This window comes from Parus major, chromosome 7 (genome assembly GCF_001522545.3).
Source record: "Parus major isolate Abel chromosome 7, Parus_major1.1, whole genome shotgun sequence".
NCBI lineage: Eukaryota > Metazoa > Chordata > Aves > Passeriformes > Paridae > Parus > Parus major.
In genome coordinates, this window is record NC_031776.1 from 28,278,610 (window position 1) to 28,291,189 (window position 12,580).

General features: G+C 49.2%; 1 protein-coding gene across 3 annotated transcripts in view; it reads right to left on the bottom strand.

Moving 5' to 3' along the window:
* Positions 1-12,580, bottom strand: part of HEG1 (heart development protein with EGF like domains 1) — a 45,938-nt gene extending 33,358 nt beyond the window's left edge. Inside the window, exon 1 of one of the 3 annotated variants that reach the window (XM_033515943.1) lies at positions 12,139-12,580. In XM_033515943.1, the coding sequence (XP_033371834.1) occupies positions 12,139-12,322 (184 nt within the window). In that variant the 5' untranslated portion in view covers positions 12,323-12,580. The remainder of the gene's footprint in view (positions 1-12,138) is intronic. The other 2 variants (XM_015635080.3, XM_033515942.1) reach the window with 2 other exon arrangements.

Sequence of the window (12,580 nt, forward strand, 5' to 3'; positions counted from 1 at the left end):
ACCCTGCAATGGTGAAATGTCCCCAGCTACCCTGCCTGCACCATAGATCCCAAATGTTAAATCCCAGCATCAGCAAATTAATTTCTATAACCCCTCCAGGTTTTTTTATAATGTCCTGCAGAAATGCTACAGAAAATATCACCCACACATCATTTCTCCTTCCTTTTTCTGGGATTTTTAAAGTCCCCTAGAAGCTTTTCTAGTCAAGAAGGCAACGTTGCCCTCACCAGCACTCACGAGGCCAGAGCAAAAGCCACACAGGGACCCAGCCTGGTGTCATTTTAACTTCTGCTCCCATCCAAGGGCAGTGCTGCTGGAGACTATCAGACGGCTTGGGGAGGAAGTCTCCTGGCAGGACTCCACCAAAGTGGAGTTGCTAGGTCACTGGAACAATAAAAAGGCAAGAAACAACATCCTGGCTGCAAAAAAAAGATGGGAAAAAAAAAAAATCCATGGTGGTATGTACAGTGCTGGTGAAGTGGAAAGAAACAGGCTAGTGAGGCTGGAGGGAGCAGCACCATGCTGCTGTCAGCTTCTGCAAACACACAGCTTCATTTCTAACATGGCTCATTCTCCAGACCTCTCACACAAATAGTTCCAGAACCCTGGAATTTGTCTGCAGGGTCTGCAGTTTGTGAAAATCTCACAGGGGTCAATATTTCCAGGGCAGCAAGCTCACTGCTGTTATGCAGAGATTCATTGCACTTTGCCTGTCAGCCTGGCATCACGATCCACTGGATGGCTTTCACCCCCAGCAGCTGCCCACGTTCATTTAAACTGACAGGGTAAGAAACCTGCCCCAAGCAGGGCTGTGTTTTGGGGATAAGGGGTGAGAATCTCTGCAAGGGGCTGAGCACTGCCCAGACCTGGGGCTTGGGCTCCCCTGTAAGGAAAGGTGCCAGAGACTTAGAACCTGCAGGATAAAATTTTGCTGTCTGAAAAGTCTAATTCCCAGGCCAGAAGGGAGCATTAGCTCATTCTGTGTGACCTCATGATAACCAAAGCCATTCCATGTAGCTTATTTACACCCAATATAAGTTCAGTGACTTGTATTTGACTTAAACAGATCTTGCAGGGGAAAAACCACCCAAACTATTGGTATTTGTAATTACCTGGGTTCTAACTCAAAACCACAAGGACTATAGGCTGAAGCACAGATTCTTCTGCACAAAACCTCAACGCCTATCAAAAGTGATGCCAGGCAGTACAAAGCAGATGTGTGACAAAAGACATCTGCCCTGGGGGCTAAGGACTCAGCCCTTTGCAGACCCAGGTGAAAACAAGATTGTATTTTCACATCCCACTCTGGAAACAAAACCACAGGTCCCAGCTCCAGGTGAAGCTAAGTGGTCTGAGCCAGGAGCTGCTTCCCACACCCAGGAAGGGACAATAAACACTGGGAAGATGAAGGAAGGAGCAGTTAAAGGGTGCTGCAATGCTGTGAGGTTATGCTGGAAGCAGCCAGGGGCTTTTATGAGCCCCTGAGGGCCAAGTCATGCTGCTCAGTGATGCACATGGGCTTTGATCCAGGTGTCTTGACCAGAGGCTCACTCCAGCAATGTACTTAAGAAGAGCTCCCCAGAGAATTATTCCCCATGCTTAACACTAAGCACATGCCAAGGAGCTTTGCTGGCTGGCAGTCACACCAGGGATGATGACCAGCCTGGGAATTGAGCAACTTCTCAAGGACATTGTGGGGATGAGAAGGACAAGGAGCCCTTCTGGATGCAGGAAAATCATCAGACTGCCAAGTGGTAGATGCCATTTGGTGACATGCAGATACAAGGCTCAGTGGATTCCTCCCTCCATGCAGACCAGCAAAATGTAACCCCATCCCAGGGGAAAACTGGAGGTAGCCCAAGCCTGATGCCCAACTGAAGGTGGGATGCAGGGCACGGTGTCATGGCAGCAGGAACCATGGATGCTCTGGTGGCTCCTACCCTTCAGCAAGGGGCAGTGAGACTTGTGAAGGGATGGAGAAAAAGGCAAACGGGCAAAAAAATAAAGCAGCTTAAAGAGAGATGAATCCCCAGAAGAGATAAGGGCCCCCACCTCCCTTCCCCCATCTGCTGCGAAAGGATGATGATCTAAATCTCATTTCCTAGATGACACCGTGCCGATCTGCCGCCGGAAGCAGCGGTGGCAGCGCTCAGGATGGCGCCGGACCTCCTTCTTCCAGGGGATGGGCCAGGTCTTTCCCAGTGGCACCAGCAGAGGAGCAGCACTGCCCAGGGCAGCTGGAACACCCGGCACCACTCTGCCTCTGCAGTCACACGTTTCCTTTCTGTCAATGGGGGAAGGGGTTTACCACTTCCAGTGCCTTTCTGCACAGGTTTGGGGGAGGTTGAAAAATAGACACCTTCTTTCAGATGTGGGTGCTGGGGAAGGGCAGGACTGGGCTGTCACCTCTGAGCTGTCACCTCTGAGCAATCCCTGAGGGTTCAGAGGGAGTTGTGGTCAGGTCACAGCCTACCTCAACGCATACAGGCGTGGTGTGGTGAGCAAGGCAGCGCAGAACACTGGGAGGACAGAAATCTGTGCCCAAAACCCTCCTGCCCACGCAAAGACACAGATTACCCAGCACAGAGTCACCGCACATCAAGTGCCTTGGCACCTCCATGCCATCAAGTGACCACCAACTTCAGCCTTAACCCAGCATGTGACACAGCTCATCCAGCACCCTACAATCTCCAGGTGTATCAGCACTTTGCAGGACAGGATTATAAGGATCTCTGACTGCATGCTGGGGACTGTCCTCAGAGGACACAAAATTGCTGTTACTCCCCAATTTAAAAGTCTCCTGGTTCATTTAGCTTTCTTCATGCATCATTTTTGCTACCTGTTCCTAAGAAGAGACCATCTTCATGATTTTCTGCATTCTCTGATAATGTTTCCCTCCTAAAAAATATCCTTTCAAAGGGCCTTTATCTGCGGGGTTGGCTGACGGTCTAATATTGCATCCCCATTCTGCATTTGCTGAAAGAGCTGATAATGTCCTAAAAAGAATTAACATTTAGATGTTAGTCCTGTAACCAAATCTGAATCAAACAATGATGACCGTTCAAATGTCTAAAGCTACTCAGGGGTATTTTCATTTAAGCCCTACCAAGCTTGTACCAGGGGTGAGGAGGTTTCTAAAGATGCCTTTGTGAGCACCAGCCACTGAAACCCTTCTCCTTGTCCCTCCAGACACAGATACAATTATACCCAGCTCCAGCACAAAGATAAAGGCTGAATTACAAGAGCAGCATTATGCTCCACAATCAAGGTCCTTGATTCCAATTGACAAGGAACGCAAATCATGCGCAGTTTATCTGCGGATGCTTCCACTCCTGGAAATCATTCCCATCACAGGATAGAAATGAGTTCAATAGACAGGGTTACCTTTTGCATTTCCTCCCCAAATTGCTAAATCACCTTGTCAGTTTGTGAGATCTCACAAGTAATGCAGGGTCAAACCTGTCCAACACTTGTCTGAGATATTTCTTTGTGGAAGGTTTAACTACCAGCTGCTACAGTTTCCCTGATAAGAAAGTGTTTTCTTACCTTTAGTGGCATGAATGTAGCAGAACAGTTATTCAGAGATGCAGTGAAACCCTTCTCATTTTAAAAATGTGGTATACTTATCTACCATTCTGGGTGATCCTGCAAGGGGAGATATATCCAGATCCCTTGGGAAATGTCTTGAGATCCCTCGCAGAGCTGCCTTTTGCTTTTATAGAGCACTCAAAACCAAAGCCAAGTGAAAAACCCCTCAAATATCCAAACTCCCACATCAACCCCTCAATTTATGCCTACTCCAGAAAGCGCTGTTCTCCCCCCAAAATAGATCCCGAGACCCTGGGTGGGTGGGCAGCAGTACCCTCCTGCTAGGCTATCAGAGAAGGTATCTTTTGGATAATATATTGAAGCCAAAGTTAGTGTGATTCATCCCCGCTTCAGCAAAGTTCACCAGAGCATGACGTTTCACATCAGTCCTCAGGGCTTATGAGATTTTCCACAAGAGGAAGGGTGTTAACACCAGCATCCTAACAAGCAGTGACGTGAATAATTGTGCTCCATAGATCTAAATTCCTCTTGTCACTCCAGATGCAGAAGGGCCTTTTAGCATGCTCTTCAAGGAAAAAGAGGAGCCTTCCTTTGCTACCAGTAACCAAAGAAGCCTGTCCATCAGTCCAAAACACCTGCACAGGGTTTCTTCCATGCTCTGGAGATCTCACAGGAATCTAAGGGTGCTTCTGGTAGCAGAAATTACCACAGTGTCTGCCCGGTTATAGAGGCGAGAGGTCAGACTCATCCTGTAAGAGCCTTCAAAACCTCTGCCATCACAGTGTGCTGAAAAGTGCTGAGAAAAACGCCCTAGATGTGTGTGCAACTCGATGTCTTCTGGGAAATGCAGCCTGGGCTGTACCCCTGGGACGACAGCTAACCCTGCTGACTTAACCCTTTGTGCACAGTTTGCATGCCTTTCTATCAAACCACTTAAAATTCCTCCTCACTCCTTTCCCACTGACTTGATCTCAGAGTTAAAAAGAAAGGGTTATTTTCTCCCAAACTTCAGTGGCAAGAGCTTTGTTGCCATCAAACCACTGTGTAAAAGGTCCCTCAAATATCTCCATGTTTGCCTTGGCAAAAGAACTGCAAGGGTCATGGCGCTTCCAGTGGACTTTTTCCAAGCACCAAATTGGAAGCTCAAGATGGGGTGTCCACACTGCAGGGCAAAGGGAAGGACCTGCAGCATTTGGTCACAGTGCAAGTGACATGATCACCCTCAGCCAGACCACAGTCAGAATGCTGCAGAAGCCCTTTTAAAAATCCTCCCAGCTTCATGTCCATGCAAAGAGTGAAAAGGCAGATGGAGTTTGTTTTCCCCAGCGGAGAGTCCATCCACCAAGGTCAAGGCGTTTGCACAAGGTATTCAGACAGCTGGACAGACAGCAACTGGGTTTGCCCTCAGCATTCCTGCTGTGTTCCCTCTCTTCCCCTAGCAAAGCAGGGCAGGGCAGAGGGTTGCACTCCTCCTGCAGATGCACTGGCAGAGCCCTGCCAAGCAGGGGTGTCTGAAACAACCCTTCTGTCTGGACACAAAAGCTTCTGGAGACCAGCTTGGAGCTAGTGGTATTTTAAAATACACCCAACCTGAACTTCTTCTGTGACTTCTTGCTTTGCAGCTAATGTTTGCCAGGCTTTTTTATCTACAACATCCCAACAGCCAGAAGTTCTTCTTATACCCCTCTTAAGTGATTCTCCTGTAATGACAACTCCAGGAGTTGGGGTTTTAAGGAAAAACAGCCAAATCTTAGGAGGCTCTTGACACAGATCCTGACTTTTGGCAGCAGTGCTCCCTCGCCCACAGCTGAGATGCTGACTGCAGCTTGGGAGATGCTAAAGTAACCAACTGCAAACCTATTTATCAAATGACTCCAAACCAAGGGCACAGCAGATGCAAAAGCAGATATAACCCTCCTCAACAGCCCTGCCTGCACAGAGGACAAGCAACTGGAAATGGCTCCACCCAAAGCCACAGAGGGATGGGGGCAGCAGCATAGGAGCAGTTTGTTGATTGTGACACCCTGTTCATGCATCTCAGGCACTTTTAAAATAATATTTTTATATCTCATGCATTTCACACTTGTTTCTGAAGGGATGAAGCTCCTGAGACAGCTTTGTTTGTTCTCATACATTAAAACAAATTAGCCTGGAAGGCAGAGACCTCCTAGACAGCAGGTTCCTAGAGGTTTTGTGAAGACCAGAACTTTGGTAGAGAAGGTTCCCAGTGAGTGTCCAACTTGGGGAGCTGCTGCACCCAGCCCAAGGGGGATCCTCATGGCTCGGTCCATGCCCTGGCCCTGGGACCTGTACACACTCAGCACCCACAGAGCCCAAAATAAAACACAGCACACACTTATGCCACCCATCCTGTGGCAAGCAGAAGAGAACAAACCACAGGTATTACTCACAGAGTAACTTTCTCAAATGTCTCTCTCTTCCATGGGTTTGCCCATACACTGATACCTCTAAAAATGAGCCTTTTTCTCCCCTGGTTTTGAACAGCCAGGCTTTTGACTCCAGTGAGTGGAAATCCTGCATCATTTTACCTTCCTCCAGCTGATCCCTATGCTCACCCTGGCTCTGCATTGCCCCTTCTCCAAGTCTTCATGACCATGAGTGGCCATCACCCTCTCCAGCACTGAGACGAGACAAAAAACAAATTTACAGCAAATAAGAGATGTAACCCAAGGTCCTAAAATCTGTATTGTATACCTCACAGCATTCACATCCTACAAGAGGTCCTCATTTTATACAGGATCTGGTTCCTATCCCCTTTTTCCCCTGTTCTCTCTAGAGCACTTCAGTAAACTGTGTCTGACAGCAGCGTTACTACAGCACAGGCAACAGCTACACTAACAGCTTGGAGGAGCTGAAGTTTACAGAGCTTCCTTTACTCAAGGGAATTGCATTTTTCTAAGATTATATTATTACTTGGGCTGGTCGCTCAGTAATGCAACATCATTTCCCTTTTGGGTGGGAAAACTTTCTCCTTGTCCTCAGATGTGAATGATTTCAGCCCAAAAGGATGAACGCGGACTCTGCATGAACTGTGCCCCTTGCTGAAGCAGCAGGATGTTATATATATAACAGCTGGGCATTAAAAGATATATGGTGATGGGTGCACACACATCAGCTGCATGTATGCAGAAAATGGTGAGAGAGAAGAGCTGCCAGATGTAACAAAACCATTTTCTTCTGAGAGGAACCCACAGACTTCATTCTTTCACCATGCCTGTGCTCGTAGCCCTCTTGCATCTCCTCTGGATGAATATCCCAGCAAATGAATCTCTCATATTTACAGAAACAGCAAATTACAATGCAAATGTTGTAAAAACTGCTCAAAGAAATAAAAATTTGAATTTGTAATCACGTCTGCTGCCACTGAAAATTGGATTCTGCCTTCTGTGTTCAGCCATTCAGGAAAGAGAAAAAACCTATTGTATGACCTACATCTTTAATTGAATGTAAATAACAGGGCCTGTGGTTGGGGTATTCAGGCCTTGTGATGAGCTTGCTCACAAGCTACAGACTATGGATTTTGTATTGAGCATTTTCAAGGGAATATTTTAAAACTGTCAACCTTTGATTTGCTTGGAGCACCTCCTGACATTTTGGCTGGTCAAACTGCCCCAGTGCTGCTTTGCACCGTTTCAACAGCAGAAAGATGCCAGAGCAGGTGCCAGGATCTGGCCCTGCCTCTTTCCAGAGGAGCTCTGGCACGTCTGAATGGATGAGCCCAGGTTTGAGCAGTGCTGTTTCTCTGCCCAGAGATATCCTGACACCCCCAGAGACTGCTCACCCCTCCATACCAGAGAAACTCTCTTGAAACTATGTGAGGAAGGAAAGCCACAGAATCCAGAGGGTTTACACTGGCTATCTACAGTCTGTCCAGCTCCAGATCATTTCTCTTGGGGGCATTTCAGGGGTTGCAGCCCCACCTGGAGCACCCCAGGTGGCTTGACTGGACACAGACAGAGGCAGAACGACAGTATTTCTGTGCTGCAAAGAGTCTGCAGGCTCAGCCACAGCTGAACCTTGCCACTCTGTAGCTATCCTTATTTTGGAAATGGAACACAGCTCCCATTGATGGGGAACCCACAGCCCCAGCCAGGAGGTTCCTCCAGCAGCAGCTCCAGAAGTGCTGTGGATGTTGGTGGTGCCTTAATCTCTACACCACAGCACTGAAACACTATCACTGCACTGGCAGGTTTTATTGGCTTGATTAGCTTGTTAATTGAAATAGCTCTTTTTTCTGTTATGGTTATTTGATTAGCATGGATGAATGCTCCATTAATACCAACACAACCAGACCAATGCTACCAAGTTTCATGTTTTATGTTCTGGATGCACAGGCATGGTCAGCAGCATCCACTCATTTTCTCTACGACCACCAAAACCAGCAGCTTTTCTAACCTGGCATTATAACCCTTCTGCTAAACAAACAAAATCCTCTGCCACCTCTGAGAGATGTGATGATGATGATGGAGCTGTCTCAGCAGCTCCAACAGGCTCCCTGCAGATGAGCAGGATGGGGAGAATGGAGAGCACATACAACAGCTTGATATTTCGGTCAGGGAGGGCTTCTGACTGGCAGCTGAAAAATTGGTATCTGTTAGAGAAGGTGAAGGAAACAAGTTGTCCCAGAAACTTCACACTCCTCTAAACAGATCAGTATCTGCAATTTCTGATACTGAAAAAAGTATTTGCTGAGGAATGCACCCATGCACCAGCAAGGCTGGCACCAGCCCCTGCAAGCGTGGCAGCAACAGCCCATCTCCCTCATCCCCCCAGCCATGAGAAAAGCATAAAGCAAGTTAAATTATCCCTCCAAATGCTGGAGCAGAGCATGCTGCCAACATCTGCTGAATGGGCACAGACTGGCACTGGTGGTTTGGTACAGGGAAATCAGATTTTGTGGAGAGCCCAGTAACGGGCTTCAGCCACGGCAGCTCTCCCCTTCCCACTGCCCTGCTCACATCTCCGTGCACAGCGGTGTCAGTCAATACACATCACTGTGCTCTCCCTGCCAGCCAGGTCACACAATTATCTCTCAGACTGTACTCATTTAGCACTTAGATATCACATAAAGTGCTTCCACAAATTGATGCGAACCCAGTGCACGACCCCTGCTACCTTCCAGGGCTTGAGAGGGGAACAGGCAGGAAAGCTGATCTCCAATCTTTCTCCTTTTCTGAAATGCCTTTTCTTCCTTCTCTTTTCTTTTTTGCTTTAAATTATGTACCCCAAGGGAGCAGAGCTAAATCCATACAACCCCGGGGAGTTCATGTTCACAGCACACCAACCAAATCCACTTAGAGCTCACAGAGGAGCAGCAAAGATGCCCGAGACAGGAAAACCCTGCAGCCTTTTGATAGCGGTGCAGAGGAACGGGAGGCAATCCTTCCTTGTCCCTGCACCACAGGGGGAGGAAGCATCCTTCCTGCACCACCCACAGTCACCTGAAATTGCTTCAAAGCTAGAGAGCAGCATCTTACACCTCTCTGCCTCAGTGTGGCCGCAGGGAGAGCTGGGCTTCTGTCCCCAGGAGCCACAAAATACATACTGCAAAATGTGAGGCAGGTTTGGAGGCAACACCGTACCTTTGTGCAAACAAACATCCTCAGCATCTTCTTCCTTCGCTCCTAACTTTGCTTTGTCAACACAAAGAAAGTTTCAGACAGAAAGTTTAAAATACACATAAATAAATGCAGACTGTTTACCCCTTCTAAGAGTTTTGGAAAGTTTCTCCCAACAGCCAGCCTAAATCTCTGCTGCAACTAAAGCTGGCTCCTTCCCAGGTGCTTTCACACCTCATTTCCAGGGCTCCCACCAGGGAAGCTGCATAGGAAGGTGGCATCTGCCAGGGGAGAGAGGGAGCAGGGACAGAAGGACAGACACAGATGGCAGAAAAGCTTCCCAGGGAAAGCCCAGTGCCAGCAGCTCCATGCTGGGCAGTGTGGCAGGGCACCTGTGTGGGCAGAAGTAGCAGGAAAAGGGACATGGCAGGGAGACCCCAGCCACAGTGATTTTGTCAGGGGCTCGGTGTTACCTCTGATGTCCCTGTGGTGTCACTGGAATTATTCTCATTTCACAGATGGGAAACCTGAAATAATGAGACCTGCAGGAGGACAGAGCTTGTAACCAAACCCTGACCTCAGCCAGGCTGGTGGCAGACAGTGCCCTTCAGCTCACTCAGTGCCCATGTGAAGTAGCTGCCAGAAGAGACTTCATGGAGGGATTTGATAATGCTTTAACTTTACTATCACCAGCTTTCTTGCTTCCTACTTCACCTAATTTCTTTTTCCTGTGTTACTCTCCTTGGGTTCAGACCATATTTTAAACACAGGATGAAGCCATCTGTCCTCATCTCTGCAGCAGACAAGCCCACAGAGGGTCTGGCAGGAGGGTGGCAGATGCAGGCTGAGGCACAAGCCGGCCGGGAAGGCAGTGAGGCTGCAAGGGCAGCCCTGCTCCCCTGCCCCAAGCTTTGTGAGAGACTCAAAAGCCCCATTTCTACACCCACCGCCTCACCATCTGCTCACTAAGCCCCGCCTGAGAAAGGGCTTTTGCCGCCCAGGCTCAGACTGCTGTAAAGGGAGATGTAATCTTCGTTTCCTGGTAGTGCCAGGGTGATGGGTTCACAAGAAACGCTCCCACTTGGAGCAAGTGTTTTCAGAGGTGGGAAATGCCTCCGAGGGGCAGGAGCAGCGGCGACACAAACAGGGATTTCTCAGGAATCCACAACTCAACCTGAGATTCAGGAGATCCCCCAGGCTGCTCCCCTAACAGCAGACAATCCCTTGACTGACAGGCATAGAGCTGCAGCGAACAGCGAGTGAATCGCAGCTGTCAGGACCCAGTGTAATTCATGATGCCGTTTGCTGGGGAGCGAGCTACTGCTGGGCTATTTATCACTCCTCCACGATGCATCCCCTGTTCCTTCTGGCTGGGGCTGACATAATTCACAAGCACCTGTAGCTGTTTGAGCAAAGCCTTCACCGCTGAGCCGGGCAGCCAGGCACTGGTGGCTTGACAAATGGTTTTTCCAGCATGTGGACAGATAGTTCGAGCTTTTCAGACTCTTAACAAAGGAAATGCATTCCTCTACTGACTCTCAGGAGTCATCAAGGTCACAGGAAAAGATGCCAAACCGAAAGCTGAGATGAAATGAAATATTTTTTTCTGTCCACTGAGGAATTTGCACAGCTTTCATCAAATAATAGGTGAGCAGTTTGCTGGCAAGTTGCAGATTTTATCTTCACAAGGTTGGTAGCAGGTAAAATGGCATTATTCTCTCCCAGTTTGGAGGGCAAACCGATACTTGGAGTGGCACAAAGAAGTAGCTGAGCTGGGAACAGACCCAAATCTCCTTCATTTCCATGCAGTATCCTAGCCACAAAGCTGCTCTCACAAGCACTGCTAGTTAGGAGCTTTCTAATCCACTGCAGGCTACATTCCAGCTGATATCCCCAGCTATACACTTGGTCTACTCTGGATACATCCTACAAAGGCACGCCTTGGGTTTGTGAAGAAAACTAAAAAGTTATAAATGTAGTTTTGTCACATTTCCTGAAATTTTACAGCTCCACACAACTAAACTTAACCCCAAGTTCCAAAGCACAATATTCTCTCCACATCAAAAATTAAAAGATAAAATTTGACAGTCCAGCTCAGGCAGGCAATGAATCCTAAAACCCACTTAAAACCTACGCAGGACTAATTTGCTATATTGGATTCCTTATACCACCTGCAGACACCCAGTGCTTTCCAAACTCATTGAGAATTAGTCATCCTTAGAGCTATGTGCCTTCCTTGGTGAGTAAGTCAGTTTACTGAATGACACTTGAAACATCCCTGCTTATTCTGGGAGAAATAAGGTTTCTCCTGTGCTGAAACCAAATTCAGCACAATCTGTAAAGCACGAAACTAGGCATTGCTCGTGATAATAGCACTGTAGATGTGGCATGCAAGGAAAAATGTGACTTTATACATAATCTGACAGTCTGTAGGCAATGGAGACAGAGAGAGGGTATTTATAGAGAGCTGATAGCATCTGTCCCCCTACCTGACAGGGGTCAGTACCTAAGTGAGATGAGAGCTATTCTGGAGATAAGCAGGAGGCAGCCTAGACCCTGAATACCACCCACAGGAGCCCCCAGTTTCTCATTTGGATGGGAAAACATGTGGACAGTACTCCTGGTGCCTCCCAAAACCTTTCTCAAGTTCCTCTGAAGTTTCCACCACTTGTCTTCCAGTCAGTCCACACAGCTACAACGTGTTTACATTTTCCCACCCACCATTCCCATCCCAAGCCTTCACCCACTGAAGCAGCTGCGTGTAGCACGATGAGCTGAGCAAGGTAAAAAAGGGGAATTGTGTGGGGAGTGTTACGCTTAGCCGAATGAGCTCTGGGTGATGTCGGGATGCTCGGCACCCACAGCCGCGATGCTGTGGGGAGTGTGCGGGGTCCCGCTCCACCAGAGACCCGCACGATGGGGACCCCGCGCACTCTCCCCGCACCGCCACCGCTGCCGGGCCGAAATCCCGTCCCTGCCTCGGTCCCCATCCCCATGGCGGGGCACTCACCCGGGCTGCCGCCGTGTCCCGCGGCGGGAGGCGAGGAAGGGCGGCCGAGACGGTTTCGGGACGGAGGAGGAGGAGGGGGAGGTGGAGGAAGACGCCGTGGGGAGGCGAGGGGCAGCGAGCCGGCCGGTGGGACCGGGACCAGCCCCAAGCCCAGCAGCAGCAGCAGGGTGCAGGCTGCCGGCATGGCGCTGGGGGTGGATGGAAGGGGAGGCGGGGGGGGCAGGGGGGTGGTTGTTCACATACCCGGAGCGGGGCAATGAATAACCACGTAAATAGCGATTTTCAATTAATTCCCCGTGCCCCCCCCCACCTCGGGGCGGCGCCTTAAAAGTGCGGGGTGCCCATAGCGGAGGGGGCGAGGGGGGGGCCCGGCCAGCAGCGGCAGCAGCCTGCGGCCAAGTGCCGGCGCCCGAAAGTAAAAGGGCAGGCGGCGGAGGCTCCT